This window comes from Callithrix jacchus, chromosome 13 (genome assembly GCF_049354715.1).
Source record: "Callithrix jacchus isolate 240 chromosome 13, calJac240_pri, whole genome shotgun sequence".
Lineage (NCBI taxonomy): Eukaryota > Metazoa > Chordata > Mammalia > Primates > Cebidae > Callithrix > Callithrix jacchus.
Genome location: NC_133514.1, coordinates 10,200,579 through 10,225,709, shown reverse-complemented (window position 1 = coordinate 10,225,709; position 25,131 = coordinate 10,200,579). Strand labels below are relative to the sequence as shown.

Sequence of the window (25,131 nt, the reverse complement as noted above, 5' to 3'; positions counted from 1 at the left end):
CATGTTGGCCAGGCTGGTCTCCAATTCCTGACCTCAGGTGATCCACCTGCCTCCGCCTCCCAGAGTGCTAGGATCATATACAGGCCTGAGCCACCGCTCCCGGCCCACGCTCAGCATTTCTAATAGGCTCTTACATGATGGCCATGTTCCTGCTCCGTGGACCACTTGAGTATGGCTCTCTGAGGCACATGCAAGGGGGCAAATTATTGTTTTCCTTGAAAAAACAGGCATGAGCCTATAATCCTAGCACTTTGGGAGGCAGAGGCAGGTGGATCACTTGAAATCAGGAATTCAAGACCAGCCTGGCTAACATGGCAAAACCCCGTCTCTACTAAAAATACAAAATTTAGCCAGGTGTGGTGGCAGGTGCCAGCTATGCAGGAGGATCGCCTGAACTCAGGAGGCAGAGGTTGCAGTGAGCCAAAACTGCGCCACTGCACTCCAGCCTGGGTGACACAGTGAGACTTGGATTGCCTATCTATACTTCGATTTCCATTCTGGAGTGTGTCAAAGCAGCCTTTCTATGGGTAAACACTGAAAAGGTATTGTTACCTCCACCTGTCATGTTACTGGGGTAATCTGAGGTGTACTGAAGCACTGAGCTGTGTCCCAGACAGACACTGCAAGGCAGGTTTTTCTGACAGCCCTAAGCTGAGGTTGAAATGCCCCACAGTTCCTTCTGTCACTTCACTAGCTCCAGGCAGGGATGGAGTTGCAGGTGCGTACTCGATGGAGGTGAGGGAGGCAGTGTGAGTGGAATGATTCAACCCAATCTGGGAGCAGGTAGAACTTTATTGAGGTTATGAATATATTCTAGGAGAAGCTGGAAGAATAAGCGGTTATGAATCTGCGGCTCTGGTAACCCTTGTTAAGCATCTCTCAAGTGCCGTGATGGGCCTCACAACTGTTCCCTGCAATGTTTCTCAGAGTTTCAGAGCTTATTTGATTGAGCTTCTGATTCCTAACTTCTGGGTCACATCAGAAGCAAAACTTGAATGCTTTTGGAAAGAGCTAGCCCCATCCAGCCTCAGTAGGGAAGGGTGATACTGAGGTGTATCTTGACAGGACAGTAGAGTGACCGCTGGTTCTTCGAGATTCCTCTACTCTTGCAAGAACTGGTGTAAAACGATTCTAAACCAGGCCTATGCAGAGCACGAGACTTCTTGACCAGCAATGCAAACCAGTGGCATACAGATTCAAAATACTGTGTACAGGCTGACTCGGCCCCTCTGGAAGGCATCTGGGGGATGTGGCCCTCCACGGGATGGCATCTTGGTTATGTGAGATCACCAAGATACCAGGCCTGTTTCATGAGAATTCTCAGGTCACTGCTGGATTTGTGGCTAATAAAAAATAGAGGCCAGGCACGGTGGCTCACCCTGTAATCCCAGCACTTTGGGAAGCTGAGATGGGTGGACCAGCTTGAGGCCAGGAGTTTGAAATTGGCCTGGCCAACATGGTCAAACCTTGTATATACTTAAAAATATAAAAATTAGTTTGGCATGGTGGTGGGTACCTGTAATCCCAGCTACTCGGGAGTTTGAAGCAGGAGAATAGCTAGAACCTAGGCGGTGCAGGTTTCAGTTAGCTGAATTTGCACCACTGCACTCCATCGCCGATGACAAAGTGAGATTCTGTCTCAAAAAAAAAAAAAAAACCACCACCACAGCTCTGTAGTTAGTTCTTAAGGGCAAGCTCATCAAGGACTTACACAGATGGTTGATGGGGATGCAGTGGGAAGTTAAGCTGAGGTCCCAAGAATCCTGAGGGCATGCAGTCCCTGGGTGTGATTCTCTGCAGGGCTGAGGATGGCAGTGACAAATGACCTCTGAGATGCCATCAGAGCCGACTTTGAGTTGAAGGACAAACCTTTTATTGGCACAGGCATTCCTTAACTTGACAGCGTGAAGCAGGAATTTTTGAAAAACAGTAAAAGCTGGTTTCTCCTACACTAGTTTCATGGTGGTAGTAGAGATCAGGGTCGGAAGCAAGTCACAGCCACTAGGTTTCGTTCTGAGCCATGCTGTTAGGAGGCAATCTGTAAACTAGCACGGCCTCCCACTGTTGCACTCCTTTATCCGCGTGACCAGCAGTGTGCACGAAAAAGAAAACTATTAAAAAAGAATCATGCTGAGGCCAAGATCAGAGTTTCTGACACTGCAAACCTCGACAGATGCAGGGGCCCTGGGAGAATGTGGCTTCTCCACAGGGCTCCAAACACCATCTGTCCTCTGATCTTGGAGCAAATGTAGAAAGCTACTTGCTTAGAGGTACTGCTGAGGGGGGAACTTGAATCCTGATAGGAACTCTGCTTTCTATTCCTGAGCCTCCGTCTTGCTCCTGGAGATGGATGGATCAGGGATGGGGCAGCAGGCACTCCCTACAGCACTAGTCATGGGGAAAGGAGCTCCGTGCTGGCAGCAGTGGCTCACGTGGCTTAACTGTCTACACTGCAGCCATCAGTCCACTGAGCAGGCTCGGAGGTAGCCGGGAGTCTCCTTGGAAAACAGCTCTGATGGTTGATATGAGGTTTGGCCAGTCCAGTTCTTTAGGCCCTGTATCTTACAGGGACGCAAAGATTAAGACATTTCTACCCCCATCCCTGACTCTGTGCAGGGAAAACTACCCCAGGACAGGACCACAGCAGATTAGATATTTCTCCAGTACTGATCGGTGCGTGGAATTCCAGCCACCACTTCTGATTCGATTCCACAGTGATCCTGTCCTCTGAGGATTTTAAAGAAGCCTGGGAATAAAAAAAGGTGCTTTTAAAATGTGACAAGGGTCGGTATATTCAGACTCATCCCTAAAAAAGCTGGGAGTAAGTCTCTAACCCCCGACAGCTCCTGCTGTTTGCTCAGTAGCGCGGCCCTCACACCATGGGGCACACCTCCGCCCGCATCACCCTTCCCATCCTGGCCTCTGGCATTTAGAAGGAGCTCACAGCCTGGCCTAGGTCCACAGTTTGAGGCTGTGCAGCAGGTAGAACAGAGAAAGCCAAGATGGCCACTGCGTGTGGCTCCCAGTTCCCCACCACTCACCGTTGTCACCCCAGTCAGTGTTCCAGGAGTTGCCAACCAGCCAGTAGGGCGTGCCATTCTCCACGCCCCAGCCCAGGATGCGGATGGCGTGGCCGCCCATCATCTCGCCAGTGACATGCTGGTATACTCCTGAGTTGGGAAGAACCGGTCAGAAGTGAGACCCGGCCACTGCCCCGTGCCCCACAGCACCCCTCCGGGCAGGAGAAACTAAGGGCTTGTCAAAAGGGTTACATGGCTTAAAGAGTTTTAAGGCCGGGTGCAGAGGGTCATGCCTGTAATCCCAGCACTTTGGGAGGCTGAGGCGGGTGGATCAGGAGTTCTAGACCAGCCTGACCAACATGGTGAAACGCTGTCTCTACTAAAAATCAAAAATTAGCTGGGCATGGTGGTGCCCACCTGTAGTCCCAGCTACTCAAGAGGCAGAGGTTGCAATGAGCTGAGATCATACCACTGCACCCCAGCCTGGGCGCTAAGTTTTAAAATAGCTGCTCTGGGTACACCCTGGAGAGGTGACAGAGGAGAAAAGGGAGGGCTGGTGGTGGCCAATATTAGATGGGAAAGAGGCCAGCTAAGATGCTCAGCGCTGCCCAACCAGGTTCGCCCCAGCAGGGAAATCACTGTCAAATAGAAACGCATTTTTTAACAATATGGGCGAGGACTGTGCTAAGAACCACCATCTTTAGTCATTTTTTTCTTGCCAGAATCATTTTCCTTTGTCAAACTGTTTTATAAGAGCTGAGAGCTCTGGAGTTTCCAATCTAGCAAAATATTAATGAGACTCAGCAAAGACTGCTTCTGCAGCAAGATATTTGTTTGAGATGGAGTCCTGCTCTGTTGCCCAGGCTGGGGTGCAGTGGCCTGATTTCAGTTCACTGTAACCTCCGCCTCCTGGGTTCAAGCAATTCCCCAGCCTTAGCCACCTGAGTAGTGACTAGCTGGGACTACAGGTGCACACCACCATGCCTAGCTCATTTTTTGTATTTTAGTAGAGATGGGGTTTCACCATGTTGGCCGGGATGGTCTTGATCTCACGACCTCATGATCTGCCCATCTCAGCCACCCAAAGTGTGGGGTTACAGGCACGACCCACCGTGCCCAGCCTACTGGAGGAGAGATTTCTAAGACAGTACTTGGGGGTAAAGACTATCCAGTTTCCTTCGTTCGAGTCCCTATGGCACTGCCCAGGGCAAGGTCCTCCCTGTGTGTTCATGCACGAGGGTGACACATGATCTACACCTTTGCAAAGACACAGATGAATAAAGTGTGTCACCCAGTGCAGACAAGGAAGACCTGCCCTTATAAGGAGAACATGCTGGGAAAGAATGGAACGCCATGACGGCAAGGGCAGGTGTGGCCAGCCGCCAGCGAGGGGACACCTCCACAGAGAAGACATGTGAGCTGGCTCCTAAGGGATGGGAAAGAACTAGCCAAGATGCCTCCAGAATTCTCTGTGCACAACACAGATGAAAGGCAAGTGGCACAGAAGGTAGACAGAATTGTAAGGGCCCCACACAGCCCTCTCCCCAGCCCCTCACCTGCCTGCCCCGATCAAGTCCTACTGGCCTACCTGAACCCACCTCCCCTGACCCCCACCCACCGCTGCTGTCGGACATCAGCACGCACCTGACTTGTACAGCAGGAAGTCTGCGTACACAGAGAAGGCTCCCTCCACAGGGCCGTTTTTGTAGATCTCGGCCATGATGTCCCTCTCATTGTTTGAGACGCTGTAGGAATCGTATCCTGGAAAATGGACCGAGCCAGGGGTTGGGGAGCGCAGTGACAGTGCCTCCTGCCGCGCCACTCACTGATTCCTGGGGGGCCTCTAGGGGAAGACTGCATCAAAGGGACCTGCCCACCCAGGGGGTTCATTGCAGGCTCCCCAGAGGAAGTAAGGAAGAGGCTAAGGCTGGAAGCTCAGGAGGAAGAGGGGAGCCGTGAGCACGAGGCCCCAGAACAGGCCAAGGTACCCAGGACTCCAGGACATGCCTTCTCTTATAAAATGACAGCTTTGGTCCCTTCCAGGTTGGGAGGGTGGAGGCTGAGTTCACAGTGGATCAGGCAGAAGGTGCACTGTGTGCTGCTGAATCACCCCCGCTGCCGTCTCCATCCTAGGGCTCTTGGGCCCTGCCCTCTTCCCCGCAGCGGCTCCCAGGCTGTTCCCGCCCCTTACCGTAGTGCTTGTCCTGCTTGTAGGTTGGGCTGTAGCCAGGCTCGCAGCTCTTGCTACACTTGGGGGTGTCGCCCTCCCCCGTGCATGGGGGCCGGGAGCCGTTGACGTGGTGCTCACAGGGAGGGATGGAGTAGGGTCTGCACCCTAAGGGGACCCAGAGAAAGCAGAGTCAGCCAACAACCCCCACCAAGAAGCCCCACCGGGCCTGGCAAGGCCAGCCAGGTGCCTGCAGCCCCTGCCACAGAGGCCTGCGTGCACCTTTACCCGGCCCTGTCTCAACATCCACTTTATGAAAGCAAATAAAGCTATAATTCACTGTGTGAACAATCCAGCTAGCCAGACAGGGCCGAGGGCACACACTCACCTACATGGGAGTCATAGAGGCCACCAGAAACCAGGCCTTTTCTCGTCCAGAAGTTCCAAGCTTCGGCAGGATAGCCGCCATTACAGCTGAAAAGAGCGTCTCATGAAAGCTCTGAGAAGCATGAGCTAGAACACTACGTGGAAACCACGTGCCCAAGGTCATTCCTGTACCCTCCCCAACCTCCAGCAAGTAGTGCAGCAGCCCTCCCAGACCCCAAACCCTCCAGAGGACCCTCACTAGATACACAAGGCTTGCGGTGAATCACCCCAATCCCACTGCTGCCCACAAAGATTCTGGGGGACAGAGGCTCTTGTGTCACACCAGACCCAGCTCCAAGCGCCCTTCCGGGACATGCAGCGATTCTCAACTCAGCAGACACTAAGCTTCCCTGAGGCTCTCACAGAAACCCACTGCTACCCGGGACTCTCAATTCACTGGGCTGGGGGGAGGCCCAGGCACGTTTTTTGAAGCCTTCAAACATTTCTGATCTGCAGCTGTGGGCGAACACCACTATGGCAGAACCACAGCCGGTAGCCAGCAGGAAGCTCAGTGCCACCATGTGGCGCCATCCTAATTCCACATAGGAAACGCCTCAAGGTTTCCCCAGGCAGGAAGAGGCAACGAGCATGACACAAACCAGACCAGGGGTCAGACGTGTCACCACATTTTCTGAAACCATCTGTTTTGCCAGGACGCCACTCCTCAGACAGCTCTGCAGGCCAGCCTTGGCTGGACCTCCCAGGAAGCAGCAGCCAGGCCAAGCCCCTGCCGGACTCCCAGAGTCTCCCCAAAACACTTCTGACTCGCAGGAGTCCCAGGCAAAAAGTCACCGTCCCCTGAGGCCGGCACTAAACCCACTCTGGAAGTGCAGCTGACTCACCCGTCCCCACACATGCTCCCACAGCAGGTGAGCAGGTCCTCCGCCGACACCTCCACGCTGACATGTGCATTGGTGTGGATGCAGATGCGGTCAGAAATGGCTTCTACTGCCCCAAAGGCCTGGAGGAACAAGCCCCACCCGGTGAGGCCGCCACGTCCAGGCTGGGCCCTCTCCAACAGTCCCCTCAAAGGCCCACGGGCACCTTGGACCTTCTGGGCAGCTGACTTCAACACGGGAGGCTCCTGGGGCTCAAACCCAGCTTTTTTTTTTTTTGGGTAGCAGTGGGCTCTTGCTATGTTGGCCAAACTGCTCTTGAACTCCTGGCTCAAGTGATTTGCCCACCTTGGCCTCCCCAAGTGCTGGGATTAGAGGCATGAGCCACTGTGCCAGGTCAACTCAGCTTTTAAAGCAAGAGACCACTGCTGTGAGCCTCTGCCTGGGAGCCTGGTTCATTTCTGACATTTGTAAAACGGGTAGGCTTAAGTTTGCATGTGTGTTTTTGTTTTGAGATGGAGTTTCACTCGTTTCCCAGGTTGGAGTGCAGTGGCATGATCTCTACTCACTGCAACCCCTGTCTCCTGGGTTAAGGCCATTCTCTTGTGCCTCAGCCTCCGCAGTTGCTGGGATTATAGGCACCTGCCACCACCCCCAGCTAATTTTTTATTTTTAATAGAGATCGGGGTTTCACCATGTTGGCCAGGCTGGTCTCAAACTACTAACCTCAGGTGATCTGCCCCCCCCAGTCTCCCAAAGTGCTGGGATTACAGGCGTCAGCCACTGTGCCTGGTGGTAGTTCTCAATAAAAAAACACAGCTCACCCAGAAAACACTGTGACCCACGTGTATGAGGTCCCTAGGAATCAAAGTCATAGAGACAAAGTAGAGTGGGGGGCACCAGGGGCTAGGGGATGAGTGTTAATGGGAACAGTTTCCATCTTGCAAGCTGATGAGTGCTGGGGACAGATGGTGGTGATGGCTGAGCAATGTTAATGCCACAGAACTGTACACTTGAAAACAGATGCCAGGCACGGTGGCTCACACTTGTAATCCCAACATTTTGGGAGGCCGAGAAGGGCAGAGCACCTGAGGTCAGGAGTTTGAGACCAGCCTGTCCAACATGGCAAAACCCCATCTCTAGTAAAAATACAAAAATTAACTGGGTGTGGTGGTAAATGTGTGTAGTCTTAGCTACTGGGGAGGCTGAGGCAGGAGAATCAATTGAACTCAGGAGGCAGAGGTTGCAGTGAGCTGAGAACCCGCCACTGCACTCCAGCTGGGTGACAGAGCAAGACTCCATCTCCTCAAAAAAAAAAAAAAAATTGCTAACATTATTACATTTCCTATTACATGTATTTTACCACAATTAGACAAAATTAAGAGAGCTCGCTGACATTGATGGGACGCTTTCTTGAAGCAAGCAGAGTAGCAGTGAGGGCACCTGGTATCTGCAGACGGGGCAGGTGTCAGGGAAGGGAGCTGCTTCGCCGCCCGCACACATGGACTAGCAACCTGCAGGACGCTCTACCTAACCCTTGCCAGAATTCATGTGCAGAGGAATCGTGATTTTTACACTGATGGAAACAGACTTGGGAAGTTTCTGTAACTTGCCTTGTCAGAGTGGGCCCCACCCTGAATCCCCCATGCCTCCCGACTGCTGCTCCCTCACTCTCCAGCCCTCCCCAGCCAGCAGCAGCTTACCCAGCAGGAGCCGCAGGAGCCCTGGTCTCTGATCTCCTTGATGGTGGGACACTGGGGCCACTGTTCCCGTGCATCGAAGCTTTCAGGCAGATTCAGGTCCTCAGCAAACTTAACTCTGGATAAAGGAAGGCCTTCATTACAAGCTCTCATCCTACAACTGCCTCCCCAACCCCTGCAAAGGCCACTGAGTGGTTTTTTTTTTTTTTTTTTTTTTTTTTTGAGACAGAGTTTCACTCTTGGCTGGAGTGCAATGGTGCAATCTCGGCTCACTGCAAATTCCCCCTCCTGGGATCAGACGATTTTCCTGCCTCAGCCTCCTGAGTGGCTGGGATCACAGGCACGAACCACCATGCCCAGCAAATTTTTTGTATTTTTTGGAGAGATGGGGTTTCACCATGTTGACCAGGATGGTCTCGATATCTTGACCTCGTGATTCCACCCGCCTCGGCCTCCCAAAGTGCTGGGATTACAGGCGTGAGCCACCACGCCTGGCCACTGGGTGGTTTAAGAGCAGTCACTGTGGCTGTCTCCCCTAGAAAAGAAGTGAACACCAGACACGCAGAGAAAGCTCAGGCAGGTGGCCCTGGGGATTTCATAAAACAAGGAAATTCTGTTGCTCAATGCAACTTGAGATTTTTGTTTTGGGGACAATTTCACTCTGTTGTGCAGGCTGGAGTGCAATGGCGTGATCTCTGCTCACTGCAACCTCCGCCTCTTGAGTTCAAGCAAGTCTTGTACCACAGCCTCCTGAGTAGCTGGGACTACAGGCGTCCATCACCATGCCCGCCTACTTTTTGTAGTTGTAGAAGAGGCAGGGTTTCACCATATTGGCCAGGCTGGTCTCAAACTCCTGACCTCAAATGATCTGCCCCTGTTGGCCTTCCAAAGTGCTGGAGATTACAGGCATGGGCCACGGTGCCTGGCCTGACTTGCAATTTTGTATGCTGCTTTCTAGCCTTATGTAATAGATTTTTTTCTTTTTTGAGACAGAGTCTCTCTCTGTTGCCAGGCTGGAATACAGTGGTGCAGTCTTAGCTCATTGATCTGCCTCCCGGGTTCAAGCAATTCTCCTGCCTCAGTCTCCCGAGTAGCTGGGATGACAGGTGCACGCCATACTCATCTAACGTTTCCTGTTTTTAGTTTCACCATGTTGGCCAGGATGATCTCCTGATCTTGTGATCCGCCTGTCTTCGCCTCCCAAAGTGCTGCAATTACAGGTTGAGCCACCACGCCCGGCCTATGATTTTCTAATGAGTTTATCCACAGGGTCCAGATAGTGTTTCTTGCCCCAGTCCCCTCCCTCAACAACTGCCCAGGACCCTCTCATCATTTGTCATATCATCCCCACTGTGTAGGTGGCAGCATCCCGCAACTTTACCCCATCCTCACAAGGGAAATGGCACAATCCTCGCTCACTCCAACCTCTGTCTCCAGGGTTCTTGCAATTCTCCAGCCTCAGCCTCCCAAGTAGCTGGGATGTACAGGCTCCCGCCACCACGGCCGGCGAATTTTTGTATTTTTAGTAGAGACGGGGTTTTGCCATGTTGGCCAGACTGCTCTTGAACCTTCTGACCTCAGGTGATCCACTGGCCTTGGCATCTCAAACTGCTGGGATTACAGGCATGTGCCACTATACCTGGCCTCATCGGGCTTTTCTTAAGATTTTCCTTAAATTACTCAAGATTGAGTCTGCCCAGAAAGTGCAGAGCCAGACCTAGTCTGTCACACGTGGGGCTGAGACCCCGTGGAGAAGCACAGGAGAAACACTGGAGGCTGGCGCAGTGGCTCACACCTGTGATTGCAGCACTTTGGGAGGCTGAGGGGAGCAGATGACTTGTTGAGGCCAGGAGTTCAAGATCGGCCTGGCCAATATGGCGAAACTCCATCTCTATTAAAAGTACAAATATTAGCTGGGCATGGTGGTGAACGCCTGTGGCCCCAGCTACTTGCGAGGCTGAGGAACGAGAATCACTTGAACCCAGGAGGCAGAGGCTGCAGTGAGCTAAGATGTTGCCAGTGCACTCCAGCCTGGGTAACAGAGTGAGAGTCTGTCAACAAAAGAAAGCACAGCATCTTCTCTACTAATAACTTGAGAAGGAAGAAATAAAAAGAGAAAGTAAATAATACAATAATGAAGAGAGACGGGTGCTGTACCTCAAGCGGCACTGGCAGCTCTGGGCAGCATGAGCCCCGCAGATGCAGGGAGGCCCGCACTCTCCCACTGCCCCAAACTAGCGCCTGCCATTCCCATTACAATGGTGCAGAGGAGCGGGCACTCACCTCTGGGGTGGCTTGGGCCCACCCAGGAAGGTACCACACAGCCTCTTCAAGTAGCTCAGGTCCACGTTGTAGAAGTTGTGCCCAGCCTGGAAGAGTCATCCACCAACTGACGGGTTTCCTGGGATGGTGGTAGATGGGCACACTGCCCATACCCCAGGCCCATCCCAGGGAAAGCCAAGGGCCCTACCCACCTTGAGGGTATGTGGGCTGGGGGGTCAGAGGGGAACAGCTCAGTGTGACATGTGGGCAGAGTAGGTGTCTCCCCTGATCTGCTACCACTTGCTGACAATCAGAGACCCCCTCCAGCCCTCAACATGCTCACTCCTCATTCTTGCTTCTTAGTCCCAGGGTCAGGGCTGGGCAGAAACAAAGGGCATCAGGGGCAGGACCGATGAACTCTGCCACGATGGGTGTCACAGGGCTAGCTGGTTCTGAACACTTCCCAAGCTCACTTGCTCCCCCACACCACACGTAGGGTATGGGACAGAGGAGGCAGTCGCGGCCCACAGCCACCATGACTCAGGCCAACCTCAGAGGGGACACTGGTAGAACTCGGCCTCACAGCCCACCTGCCACGTGGTGTTCTGTTTGTTGACATAGTTGACCAGCTCGTCCGACAGGGGATGGAAGGAGGGCCTCTGCCAGGCGTCGGCCAGCGCCAGCAGGCAGCAGAGGGAGGCCCAGAGCCGCCACATGTTGGAAGCCGGATCCTGGATCCACCTGGAAAGCACAGAGGGCATCAGGAAACCTCTTATGCGGCTGTCATGCCCACACACACGGGCACCAGCAGACCTGTGCTTGTCCCGGCCCAGGTGGAGAGCCCTAAGGAGCTGCGGTGCCCGAGGGCTCCCTACCTCCCCACTCCGGCACCAGCACGCGTGACCTTGTATAGGTCCCTGGGGCCCTGCGGACGGAGCCAGGAGAGAAAGCCCAGGGGCTGTGCTGGGCTAAACGGGTCCAGGGCCCTATCTGCTATTTCAGCACTGCCTTTGCGTGGGTGGGTAGAACAGCCTGAGACTTCCCAAGTGAGCGACAGGAAACAGTGGAGGGCATGCCTGTGTGGTTACGACCTGAGTGGAGCACCCATGCGGTAGGGGAAATGTAAGAAAAGTTAAATTCAGGAGTCCTAGGACACAGACAAATCCAGGAGACAGACAGACAAGCTTGGTGTGGGCTGGTGGAGGTGGAGGCTGAGAGGAGGGGCTGGGCCAGCCACCGCCCACTCCCGCCTGGCATCTCTGGTTTTTCCAGTCAGCCAAGGGCTCTGCTTCCAGCTGTGAGACGAGGCTTCTGGGAAGGCAAACTCTCACCTTTATACCTTAGCCCTTTGATCTTGGACTGGCTCATGAGTCACATGCCAGTGCCTTCTAGCTTGAACTCTGAGTCACCCTCTTAAGCAAGCAACTCCACAGAGGCAATGTAAGACTCCCGGGTGCCTGCATCCAGGGCTGGGGAGAGCTACAGCGTGGGGAGCTTGGGGGGTGGGGGGCTCCCACGGGTGGGGGAGGTGTTCTACCTTCCACCGTGACAGGTCGTCATGAGGGTCACAGGACTGCTCAAACTGCCTGGCACACTGGATTCTATCTGAAGAACAATTCAAACGTCATTGTTGCTTAAGTAACACTTCATCTGCGAGAATAAATACGTGAGGACAGCAGGACAGCTCTGGAAAAAAAAGCTCTTTTTTGGAGACAGGGTCTTGTTCTGTCACCCAGGCTGGAGTACAGCGGCACTATCTCGGCTCGCTGCAGCCTAGAACTCCCCGGTTCAAATGATTCTCCTGTCTTAATCTCCCAACTAGCTGGGATTACAGGTGTGTGCCACCATGCCTGGCTAATTTTTCTATTTTTAGTACATGTTAGCCAGGAGGGTCTTGAACTACTCCTGACCTCAGGTGATCCACCGGCCCCGGCCTCCCAAAGTGCTGGGATTACAAGTGTGAGCCACTGCACCCAGCCAGTGGAGAAAGTCTCTGACAGGAGCCCGGCCCTCTGGGGCAGCAAGTGTATCGTAAAACACCGGGTGATGCCCATCTACAGAGTGACCTACAGCCACTCAGCAGCACGTCCTCCACGGGGCAATCAGCACACCTAGGAGAGGCCAGAGAGGAAATGGGACAGAGATTGTGCAAGTGGCCGCCCAAAGGCTGAATCTTCACATTGGACTCCTCACCCACAAAAAGCACCACATGCAACACAGATCCTAAATATAAAAACTTTATGAAAAAAATCAATGGCCTTCTAAAAATGGGCCAGGCGCAGGCTCACGCCTATAATCCCAGCTCCCTGGGAGGCTGAGACAGGCTTGAACCCGGGAAGCGGAGGCTGCAGTGAGCTGAGTTCATGCCACTGCACTCCAGCCTGTGTGACAGAGCAAGACCCCGTCTCCAAGAAAAAAAACAAAACAAGACCTGACAAACAACACTGATACATACATTAGGCTTCAATTTCTTGATATAAGAAAGGCTCTTAAAATCAGAAAAGTGGAACCAGCATAATAGAAAAACTACAATTGGCCAGCACAGATAAAAATCCGTTCAACCTCAGGGAGATGCAGATCAAAGCAAGGAGATACATGGCACGTATCAGACTGCAAAGGCAGGACGGTCTGGCACTCCTCGCAGGGCTTAGGAAGCATGAGTGCCTGGGGCGGGCACAGCCACCGAGACGGCAACCCGCAACGCCCACCGATTCCTCAATCTGCACGCCCTGGCACTCAGCAACCTGACAGTTACAAATGGATCCCACATATTAATAGGGATAGCACCATGTTCCAGATGGAAAAAAAAAAAAAAATGGGTCCCATAGAATGCAAAGATACGTGCACACAGGTGCTCACTAAATCATTTTTGCATTAGCAAAAGACCGGAAATGAAGCAAGTGTCTAATAACAGAGGAAATGTTACATTACGGTAAGTGGTTAAACAGAATATGAAGCAATCATTAGAAAAGCAACTATTTGGCTGGGCACGGTGGCACAGGCCTGTAATCCCAGAGCTTTGGGAGGCCGAGGCGGGTGGATCGCCTGAGGTCAGGATTTGAGACCAGCCTCACTAACATGGTGAAACCCCTTCTCTACTAAAGACAAAACAGGTATGGTGGCGCATGCCTGTAATCCCAGCTACTTGGGAGGCTGAGGCAGGGGAATCACTTGAACTCAAGAGGCGAAGGTTGCAGTGAGCTGAGATCTCACCATTGCACTCCAGCCTGGGCAACAAGAGTGAAACTCCATCTCAAAAATAAAAATAAGATACAAAAGCAACTAGCTGAAGTGAACCCTACCGTACTAATGAAGTGAAAATGCCCCAAGTCCCAGTGTTAAGTGGGGAAAAAGCAGCTGCGGGTGACTGGGGGCTGGAAGCATCCGACCCTCTTAGCAACCTACACCTGCAGGCACACGCCTGCCACCACACGCAAATGCCGAGGAAGACGCACAGCACTGGGTCACTACTGCGGGAAGCCTTTCTTCACAACATACCCTTATTTAAAAAAAAAAAAATTATGTTCCTATTACTTCAGTTTCATTTCTTCTAGGAAAAAGAGTTGGCAGTGTTACTAAACACCCCAAGTCACCAAACTGATGAAAGGACATCTGTTCTAATGACTCCTCAGAGCATTTCCAGTGTCTTCCTTGCCATCAGTGAGGCTTCCTCCCTCCTTGAGATGGGAGTCTCGCTCTGTGGTCCACGCTGGAATGCAGTGGCGCAATCATGGCTCACTGAAACTTCCAACTTCTTGTGCCTCAGCCTCGAGTAGCTGGGATTACAGGCCTGTGCCACCACGTCCAGCTAATTCTTACTTTTTTAGTATAGTCGGTGCTTCACTATGTTGGTGAGGCTGGTGTTGAACTCCTGGCCTCGGGGGATCTGACTGCCTCAGCCTCCCAAAGTGCTGGGATTACAGGCATGAGCCACTGACTTTCTGAATAATCTTCCCCTTTCCTGTAACTCGTGGGTAGGCAGTGTCTCATGTAGCCATGGGTGTCAGTGACCCACACAGCCTCCACACCATGAGGTGAGTGTGTCTCATGGGCAGACAGGAGTGTCCTCAGGTGTCCCTGGGGTCTTTGCGCTGCAGAGATGTTATTTTAAATAATAAGCGAAGCCAAAGATAGTAGTGTTTCCAGGGCAACTTGAATTTTTTAAACCAAGATTTCTTCGCTTTCTTTGGTGGCTGGGAACACAGGCAGCTCCCATATCCCAATGGCTCTCAACTCCCCAAAGCCAAGAAGAGTCTAATTAAAACAAGTTAGTTTTTCTTTTTTTGAGGCAGAATCTCCCTGTTGCCCAGGCTGGAGTGCAGTGGCACCATTATGGCTCACTGCAGCCTCTGCATCCGAGGTTCAACAGATCTGCCCCCTTCAGCCTTCTAAGCTGGGACTACAGGCATGCACCACCAGGCCCGGCCAAGTTTTGTATTCTTTTGTAGAGATGGGGTTTTGCTATGTTGCCCAGGCTGGTCTCAAACTCCTGGACTCAGTGATCAGCCCGCCGCAGCCTCCCAAAGTGCTGAGATTTTAGGTGTGAGCCACCACGCTCGGTAAAACAAGCTTTTCACTTCAATTAAGCCCAGCACTTAACATCCAAAAAGGCTTCCACTCTGAGGGTCCCAAGACTGCGGAGAACCCACAAAGTGTGAAGCCACGCACAGAGGTCCTGCGAGCAGCATAAGTTTCACTCCCACACCCAACAGGCGCCCCTCTCCATCACCCTGAACAAAGGCAGGTGGCAAAAATGACCAGCAGAGCTGCTGACGGGCTCCAGGGTCTCTGTGTGAGACAGCACCCCGCTTTCACTTCCCTCTGTGTAGGCACACACTTCTCTTATTTCTCAATTCTGCTTTCTAGGCTGCTGCTTTACTGACAGGAGATGATGAACACCAGTCCTTATTTCATGAGGGGAGGATGTGAACTGTGCGCCACGAGACCCCTTTCCAGGATGCGGGCTGGTGGGAGAACAGCTACAAGCAGATGTCATTTCTAGACCTTGCTCAGCTGGGGCACCGGGTTCTACTGCACCCCTCTGCCCTTTTCTGAAGCTAATCTCTGCATTAAAAAAAGACAAAGAGAGCCGGGCACGGTGGCTCATGCCTGTAATCCCAGCACTTTGGGAGGCCGAGGGGGTGGATCATGAGGTCAAGAGATCGAGACCATCCTGGTCAACATGGTGAAACCCCGTCTCTACTAAAAATACAAAAAATTAGCTGGGCCTGGTGGCGCGCACCTGTAATCCTAGCTACTCAGGAGGCTGAGGCAGGAGAATTGCCTGAACCCAGGAGGCGGAGGTTGCGGTGAGCCGAGATCGCGCCATTGCACTCCAGCCTGGGTAACAAGAGCGAAACTCCGTCTCAAAAAAGAAAAAAAAAAAAAAAAAAAAAGAGAGAGAGAAAGAAAAGGGTGCTCCTCACACCCGCCCTCTCCAAAGCTGCCGCGCCTATGTGAAAGCACGTCCCACACCAGCTCTGCAGAATGTTGTCACATGCCAAAAAGGGCATGGCCAGCTGACCCTACCAGCCAGAGCACCTTCCTCCCCTGGCAAACGGCACCTCAGACTACCTTGAAGGCGTTTCCAGGACAAACAGGGACCTTGAGACCCTGGAAGGAGGTGGAACTAACGTCACAGGAGAGGAGGTGGCTAAATCACAGGAGGTGTTAAGTCCTGACATCCTTAAAGAATCAATTTCGGCTGCCACCAAGCTCCATAAAGCAAGTTTTCTGGGGGGCCACAGTAGCTCATGCCTGTAATCTCAGCACTTCAGGAGGTCGAGGTAGGTAGATCACCTGAGGTCAGGAGTTCAAGACCAGCCTGGCCAACATGGTGAAACCCATCTTTACTAAAAATACAAAAATTAGCCAGGTGTGGTGGCTCATGCCTGTAATCCCAGCACTTTGGGAAGCTGAGGTGGGAGGATCACAAGGTCAGGAGATCGAGACCATCCTGGCTAACACAGTGAAACCCCGTCTCTACTAAAAATACAAAAACTTAGCTGAGCATGGTTGCACACGCCTGTGGTCCCAGCTACTCTGGAGGCTGAGGCAGAATTGCTTGAATCCGGGAGGTGGACGTTGCAGTGAGCTCAGATCACACCACTGCACTCCAGCCTGGGCAACAGGGCAAGATTCCGTCTCAAAAAGAAAAAGAAAGAAAGAAAGAAAGCTTTCTTACACGTTCACAGAGCCCTGAGGTAGACCGGTGCTAAATCTGTAAAGGATTTAAGGAGACCGGACATATACACCTAAAATTTCCACATCAGCCAGTTGCTAGCTCCTGGCTGATCAAGAAAAAAAGTGAAGGAATTCTTAGCAAATCTGTATGCAGTATTTTGCTCTTCCACGTCTGTCAGTGCTGTGACTATACTCCTGACTCCTCTCATAGTCAGCTCTAAAGAATGGAAAGTTGGCCGGGCGCAGTGACTCACACCTCTAATCCCAGCACTCTGGGAGGCCAAGGCAGGCAGATCACGGAGGTCAGGAGATCAAGACCGTCCTGGCTAACATGGTGAAACCCCGTCTCTACTAAAAATACAAAAATTAGCAGAGCGTGGTAGCATGTGCCTGTACTCCCAGCTACTCGGGAGGCTGAGGCAGGAGAACTGCTTGAACCTGGGAGGCAGAGGTGGCAGCGAGCCGAGATCTCACCACTGCACTCCAGCCTGGGTGACAGTGAGACTCTGTCTCAAAAAAACAAAAAACAAAAACAATCGAAAGTTGGCCGGGCCTGTTGGCTCACGCCTGTAATCCCAGCACTTTGTGAGGCCGAAGCAAGTGGATCACTTGAGGTCACGAGTTCTAGACCAGTCTGGGCAACATGATAAAACCCCATTTCTACTAAAAATACAAAAAATTATCAGGGTGTGGTGGTGCATGCCTGTAATCCCAGCTACTAAGGAGACTGAGACAGGACAATCGCTTGAACCCGAGGGGCAGAAGTGGCAATGAGCTGAGATAGCACCACGGACTCCAGCTTGAGCAACAAAAGTGAAGCTCCCATCTAAAAAAAAAAAAAAAAAAAAAAAAAAATCGACCTACATTTTGCCAGAAGCCACAAATGAAGACTGTGCCTTATAGACCGGCAGAGCAGCTATGAGCAGTGAACAGTGAGAAGGTGGACAGATGGTGAAGACTCAGTCAGACCTTCCAAGAGAACTTTCTTTCTCTTCTATAAAAACTAGTCTTGGCACTCACTGATAATTAACGGCAGTTGCTGCTGAAGTTTCGACCACTTTAGGGCACCCACAAAACAAGACTCTGGCAAGTTTCATCTTCCCCGACTTCCGTCTGCCAGAGCCAGCCTGCACCGGGCGGGCGTGCGCTGACCTCTTATCTGCTCGAGAGTGACCCAGAGACCTTTCCTTTTTCAGTATGAATCACAGCCTTGTGGTAGCATCTGATGTGTTATGTCTTTGCCCCTAATGGAAACGTGTTTGGCAGATTCTTGGCTTATGATTGAATTAAGAATAAAAGCAAAAAAAACAAACAGCTCTCAGGCCTCACTCTCATCGGTGTCCTGACGAACAGGCACCAGCCACCCATCTGTCCCACGGAGCTGGGCTCCCTACAGACATACCCCCAAGCAACCGCTGTGTGACCCAGAAAACCCACCCAGCACGCAGGTGGACAGAGGCAGTAGCGGCGCTCACCAGCCACGGAAGTTTCCAGGCAACCAGGAGAAGCAGAGAAATCCCACTCCACTTCCCTCACCTGAATCAGGCTGCCCACCTGCCAATCATCTAGGCAAGCCAGGTGCTGCAGGGCCAGCCCGCACAAGCAGCTCTCCACAGGCTTCAAGACCCCCACAAGTGAAACAATGCACACGGCCAGCCATGGTAACCCCACATCCTTCGGACAACTGTACATTCCAAACAGCGGGCACTACGAAGGCCCTCAGTGGCTCATTTTTTTGTCACATGGAAACAAGACAACCTGGTTAGTCAATGTTCTAGAAAGTCCTGAAAGCTTGTGCTCCCCAACTCTGTTACTGACCTGCTCAGACACTGACAGAGCCAATGCATTCGCCACGTCTGCATTTGATACCAGAAGACCTCGGGCTTGTTTGTAGAGGCTTTGAGAGATCTTTTGGGATTGCAATGAAATCAATGTTTAATGTCTCCAGCCTGCAGAACACAGCGGTTCCCTAATTCAACCGCAGACAAGATGACACCACGGCAGCTGAGGCCTGGCTAACATGAAGGCGAGCAAAAGAAAGGCCTTGGATCCAGCTAGGTCCTGTTTGCCTCCCTTGGGGCCCTGGGAACAGATACTCATCTCACAAGGCTGAAGGAAGATGGAAGGAGATGCCCTTTTGAAAGTGCCTCCTCAGCACCAGGCTCAGAGCACCGCCATCCGGGAGAAAGTTCCTCCATCACAGGGAGGGTGAAAAGCCATCTCCTTACACATGACAGCCAACACTTGCTGTGTCACAATCATCATTTCTATTTTCAAAAGTATCCCAATTTGGATGAAAAATACTAGTGACTGTACTATCGGTGACCACGCCTTAAAAGTTGATTTGTTGGCCAGGCACAGTGACTCACGCCTGTAATCCCAGAACTTTGGGAGACTGAGGTGGGCAATCACCTGAAGTCCAGAATTCGAGACCAGCCTGGCCAACATGGCGAAACCCATCTCTACTAAAAATACAAAATTAGCCAGGTGTGCTGGCACATGCCCATAATCCCAGCTACTTGGGAGGCAGAGATTGCAGTGAGCTGAGACCACACCATTGCACTCCTGCCTGGGCGACAAGAATGAGACTCAGTCAATCAATCAGTAACAGCTGATTTGTTCTGCCATCTTGACTGCCAAAACTAAGCACATCCCAAATACCAGTAGGACTAGGTAGGTTGGGACTGGGTGGCAGGTGGCCCCCAGCACTCTGATGTGGTTTCACAGAGGCTTTCAACCCTCGAATGGGAAAAGCCTGTGGCTGGCACTGCCCTGCCGAGACTTGTGCAAGGCAGGAAGCTGTGTGACTGTGTGTGCACACATTGGGCCCGAGTCCAGGTCAGCAGGTCACAGGGCCGTCGAACAGCCCAGCCCTCCAGGTCTGTGAGGGCAGATTATCTACATGCCTTCCACAGGGCTCTCTGCTGGTCCCATCCTCCTCCATGCATACTTGCTGGTGATGCTCGATTATCTTGATGACCAGACCAAAGAAGTTATTGAGCTGGTAAAGACAGATAACACAGTCAAGACTGCCAGCCACACAACCTTCTCAGAACACAGCATTTATAAAAGTTCTGGGCTGGGCACACTGGCTCACATCTGTAATTCTGACACTTTGGGAGGCCAAGGTGGGAAGATCAATTGAACCCAGGAGATTAAGACCAGCCTGGGCAAGATAGTGAAACCCCATCTCTATTTAGAAAATTAAAATTTAAAATAAAAATGAATAGGGGCCGGGCACAGTGGCTTATGCCTGCAATCTCAGCACTTTGGGAGGCTGAGACAGGCAGATCATGAGGTCAGGAGTTCCAGACCACCCTGGCCAACATAGTGAAACCCTGACTCTACTAAAAATACAAAATTTAGCTGGGCTTGGTGGGAGGCACCTGTAGTCCCAGATACTCAGGAAGCTGAGACAGGAGAATCGCTTAAACCCAGGAAGCAGAAGTTGTGATGAGCAGAGATCATGCCACTGCACTGCAGCATGGGCAGGAGCAAGATGCTGTCTCTAAACAAACAAATAATTAGGTTGGGTGTGGTCGCTCACGCCTGTAATCCCAGCACTTTGGGAGGCCAAGGTGGGCGGATCACAAAGTCAGGCGTTCAAGACCAGGCTGACCAACATGGTGATACCCTGTCTCTACTAAAGCTACAAAAATTAGCTGGGGATGGTGGCACGTGCCTGTAATCCCACTGAGGCAGGAGAATCACTTGAATCTGGGAGGCAGAGGTTGCAGTGAGCCAAGATCACACCACTGCATTCCAGCCTGGACTCCATCTCAAACAAACAAAATGCACATACGCCATCACTGGCCAACAATACAAACGGGAAAATGTGGTTCATTAACCCATTTATGCAGGAGGCTGTGAGTCTGCAAATTTTTCGATGAGTGAAAAAATCAGACCTCAGCGATGACCTCGAGCAGTAGGACGTCAATAACTCCCACATGCTTAGTGTTCCAATAATGGAACATGAGGCATAAGAGGATTGATGCTTTCCTATGGCAAAGAATTAAATTTGAATTTCTGGTCATGAAAATTCTAACAGGGGTACCACTTCCATCAAATGGGCAAAAATCAGAGTCTGGTAGTGTCCGTGTTGGCAAACATGAGCAACAGGAACTGTGCACACTGCGGGAGCGCCAACTGATGCAGCCACACAGGAGAACCCTCTGCCAATGCCCAGCAAAACGCAAGATGTGCACACCTCATGGCCCAGAAACAGGCTCTCCTTCTGCATTCGTCCTGCAGAAAGTCGTCTAAGCATCTAGGAGACACAAGGACATTTACCGTAGCACAGGATAATAGGGAAAAAGAAGTAATACTGTCCCTCAGTAGATAAACACACAGGCACTTAAGACAAATGGACTAGAACTGGATGTATCAACAGAAACAAATGGCACAACCCTGAGTGCAAAAGGATCCATGTGGTGGAGCTGAAGCCATATAAACTTTAATAGCATTGTTTATAGGCTGAGGCAGAGTTTTGAAAGTACAGAAGGGCCTGGAGGTGACTCATGCCTTGTAATTCCAACGTTTGGGAGGCCTGAGTAGGGGGAGCAAGGGGATCACTTGAAACCAGGAGTTGCAGAGCAGCCCTGGCAACAGTGAGACCCTGAGACCCTGTCTAAACAAAGAGAGAAAAAAAAATCCTGGGTGCCACCTGTTACTGACTACTCTGGGAGGCTGCGGTGGGGAGATTGCTTCAGCCTGGGAGGCCGAGGTTGCGGTGAGCCGTGGTTGCACCACTGCACACCAGCCTGGGAGACAAAGCAAGACCTTGTCAACCAAACAATAAAATGAATCAATGAATGTACAAAAAAGAAAGTACAGGAGAATCCGAAAGAGGAGCAGCAGACAGGGGATACAACAGCCCTTGTAAAGACAGGGAAACAGGCACAGGAGTGGTCTATAGAGGGGGAGGATAAGGCCTGAAGCTGAAAATGAGATTAGTTAAAAGTATAAACACAGAGTGGAATTTGATCCCTAAGCCTCCTAGACCACACAAGCTAGGGTAAATCTAAACATTAACGGCCAAGCCAGGGCGCAAGGTTTGCCTCCCACACACTCTTCTCAGGCAGCAAGGGACCAGGCGCAGAGACTGCTGCCTGCCACCCCATCTCCCAGAGGCACAGCACACCTTAGACTCAGCTGTGCCCTTAGACTCAGCTGCCTGTCACCCGCCATTCCCCTTTACATGAGCCCCGTGGAAGTGCCCAACTCCTATCACTCAACCGCACAGATTTCCAACAACTTCCTTATGGCAGACCATGGAAAACAGGCAGCAGGCCAGGCACAGTGGTTCATGCCTGTAATCCCAGCACTTTGGGAGGCTGAGGCTGGCGGATCATCTGAGGTCAGGAATTCAATACCAGCCTGGCAAACGTGGTGAAACCCCCATCTCTACTAAAAATACAAAAATTAGGCGGGCGTGGGGGCACATGCCTGTAATCTTAGCTATTCCAGAGGCTGAGGCAGGAGAATTGCTTGAACCTAGGAGGCAGAGGTTTCAGTGACCCGAGATTGTGTCACTCCAGCCTGGGCAACAGAGTTAGACTCTGCCTCAAAAAAGAGAAGAGGTAGAATACATACCTGTATTCAGTCCATATGTCGAAAGGAAGGGATACTATTCTACACAACCACAACTCATTACCAGATTTGGAAAATCACCACTGGGCACAGTGGCTCACACCTGCAATCCCAGCACTTTGGAAGTCTGAGGCGGACCACCTGAGGTCAGGAGTTCAAAAACCAGCCTGGCCAACAAGGTGATAACCGGTCTTTACTAAAGACGTAAAGATCCAGCTAGGTCCTGTTTGCCTCCCCTTTTTTTTTAATTAAAAAAACCAAACCCAGGTGTGGTGGCAGATGCCTGTAATCCCAGTTACTCGGGAGACTGAGGCAGGAGAATTGCATGAACCTGGGAGGCCAAAGTTGCAGTGAGCAGAGATTGTATCAATGCACTGCAGCCTGGGCAACAGAGCAACACTCCGTCATAAAAAAAGGAAATGAAAATCACCTACAGACATCTCAAGGCACCTCTGAAACATGACCTCCCTTCACTTCCCAGTCCAACCAAGAGCAACAGAAAATCTTTTACCCCCTAAAATGGGTGCAGCTTCTCTTCCAACTCCCAGTTCCAGCAGCTGTGAAAAGAACCTGCCTGCAGCAAGAGCCTCACCAAATTGCTAAATCAGCCTCACACGGGCAGTTTCAACCTGGAGCCAAAGGGCCACCACCCCTCACGGCCTGCCCAGCTGGAAACAGGGCTGTTCTGAGCCAACATCCAGGAGAGCTGCTGGAGCGAGAGCTGTGCCAGGGCTGTGTCGCCTGCGTTGCCACCCAGGCCAAGGGACCTGTGCCTTTCCACCAGGGGGTACCCCCAGCTCGGGGACAAATGACCAAAAAGGAGGGGATGCCATTGTTCTCCAGCAGACATTCGACTGTTTTTGGGAAGCTACACAGGGTGGGCAGCCCAGCCCCTTTCTCCAGGAGCTTGCGGGTTCTAGGTCACCATCACCAGAGCCAATAAACGGTTCTTGGCCAGATGCAGCGGCTCACGGCTGTAATCCCAGCACTCTGGGAGGCTGAGGAGGGCGGAACACCTGAGGTGGAGTTCCAGACCTGACTTGTCAACATGGTGAAACCCCGTCTCTACTAAAAATACAAAAATTAGCCAGGTGTGGTGGGCCTCTGTAACACCAGCTACTCAAAAGAAACGCTTGGGGCCGGGCGCGGTGGCTCACGCCTATAATCCCAGCACTTTGGGAGGCCGAGGCGGGTGGATCACGAGGTCAAGAGATGGAGACCATCCTGGTCAACAAGGTGAAACCCCGTCTCTACTAAAAATACAAAAATTAGCTGGGCATGGTGGCGCGCGCCTGTAATCCCAGCTAATCGGGAGGCTGAGGCAGGAGGATTGCCTTGACCCAGGAGGCAGAGGTTGCGGTGAGCCGAGATCGCACCATTGCACTCCAGCCTGGGTAACAAGAGCGAAACTCCGTCTCAAAAAAAAAAAAAAAAAAAGAGAGAGAGAAACGCTTGAACCAGGGAGGTGGAGGTTGCAGTGAGCCAAGATCGCGCCACTGCACTCCAGCCTGAGCGACAGAGGGAGATTCCATCTCAAAAAAAAAAAAAAAAAAAAACAGAAAAAGAAAAAAACAGTTCTCCACTAAGAACGGATGCTGTGGAAGAAAAAGCAAGCCAACGGCCCTCTTAGGCCTCTTGCCGTTACCTTCCTGAATGCTTAGATTCAAAGAGGGTGCATCTCAGCTACCCTCACCTCCGGCGGGAGGCAGCGGGGATCAGTTTTTCCAGGCTACAGAAAGTGCCAGGTCTCCCTTTGAACCCTAGAGCGTCCCTTCTCCAGTGGGTTTGGGGGTCTCTCCTAGGTCAAGAGGAGGAGTGTGGGGCCTTACCTAGGGTCCTTTTCCCTGCCAGCCTGCTGGCTTCCTCAGAGGCCGGGGAAGGCGGTGAGCGAGGCCCATCAAGAAGCTAAGTGCAGTTCACTTCCACCTGGGTCGCCCACCCCAGCCTGCCTGCCTGCAGCGCCCCACACCCAGGCACCCACTGCTGCTCCCCAAAGCCCAATTCCCCTTGGCCTCCAGGGCCACAAACCGAGAGAAAGGTGGCGCCCCAGGAACTCTGCCCGGCCTCCCTTTCCTTAAGTCCAGGTGCAGCGAGCGCCCCCGCCTTCTTCCCACCCAGCATCCAATCGCCCACTCGCCCCTGGTTAGTTTCGCTTCCTGTTTATGGATTTAACTCGGTGCGGGTTCCTTCCCAGCCCACCCAGTTCCAGATCCTGGTTCTTCGACAGGACCTGTCTTCTGAGCTCCGAGGAATTTTCTCTCCTCATCCCAAAGTTGCGCAGGCAAATCCTATGGAATGAGGAGGGAAAAAAAAGGAAAACAGATGCCGGCAGATGCGATTATCTTGGCAGTCTGTCGGGAGCACGCCCAGGCCCAGGCGCGGGGAGCGCAATCCACGCAGCAGTCGCCGAGCCCGGCCGAGCTCTTCCTCCCAGGCGCCTCCCTCCGGGCTCCGGGCTGCGTCCCCGCTCCAGGGGAGCGCACAGCCGGGGGAGGGGGTGGACGGCGGGGCTGTTTTCCGCTTTTCTCGCCGACGCTTCGGAGCTCGCAAGCTTCCACCCGCGCCCGCCAGGCAGGCACAGTCTGGAGGGTCCCCGTTCCCCGCCGGTCCCCAGGGAAGCCGCGAAGCTGCGCCCGGAACCCGCTGCAGGTGCAGAGGGACCCCTCTCAGCGCCCGGGTGGCCACCTACCAGCCAAGGTCACTTCAACCGCGGTGGCCCGGCGCCCAGCGCCGCCCGCACTCACCGAGCGCAGTCGCCGAGAACCCGTGCTGTTGTCGGAGCCCCGCAGCCGCCGTAGCCTGGGCCCGCCCCGGCCCTAAGTACCCGCCCGGCCCCGCGCCACGTGACCGCCGCGCAGCCCCGCCCGCGCCCTCCCACCGCCCACGCTCCCCGCTCCCCGGCTTCGCACCGCCTCCGGTCACCTGCCGCCCGGGGACATCCGGTCACC

General features: G+C 52.6%; 1 protein-coding gene across 4 annotated transcripts; it reads right to left on the bottom strand.

Annotated features, from left to right (window-relative positions):
• Positions 1–774: 774 nt before the first annotated feature.
• Positions 775–24,977, bottom strand: CTSB (cathepsin B). 4 transcript variants are annotated; one of them, XM_035269844.3, is made up of 10 exons: positions 24,013–24,977; positions 11,002–11,152; positions 10,433–10,518; positions 8,153–8,267; positions 6,456–6,574; positions 5,576–5,661; positions 5,212–5,355; positions 4,665–4,781; positions 3,042–3,170; positions 775–2,746 (listed from the first exon to the last, which is right to left on the bottom strand). In XM_035269844.3, the coding sequence occupies exons 2-10, from the start codon at positions 11,125–11,127 to the stop codon at positions 2,649–2,651; spliced, it is 1,020 nt and encodes a 339-aa protein (XP_035125735.1). In that variant the 5' UTR covers positions 11,128–11,152; positions 24,013–24,977; the 3' UTR covers positions 775–2,648. The 4 variants fall into 4 exon arrangements, with proteins under 4 accessions (XP_035125735.1, XP_035125736.1, XP_002756833.3 ...); XM_035269845.3 differs by having other exon boundaries at positions 24,414–24,977; XM_002756787.6 differs by having other exon boundaries at positions 24,873–24,977.
• Positions 24,978–25,131: the final 154 nt, after the last annotated feature.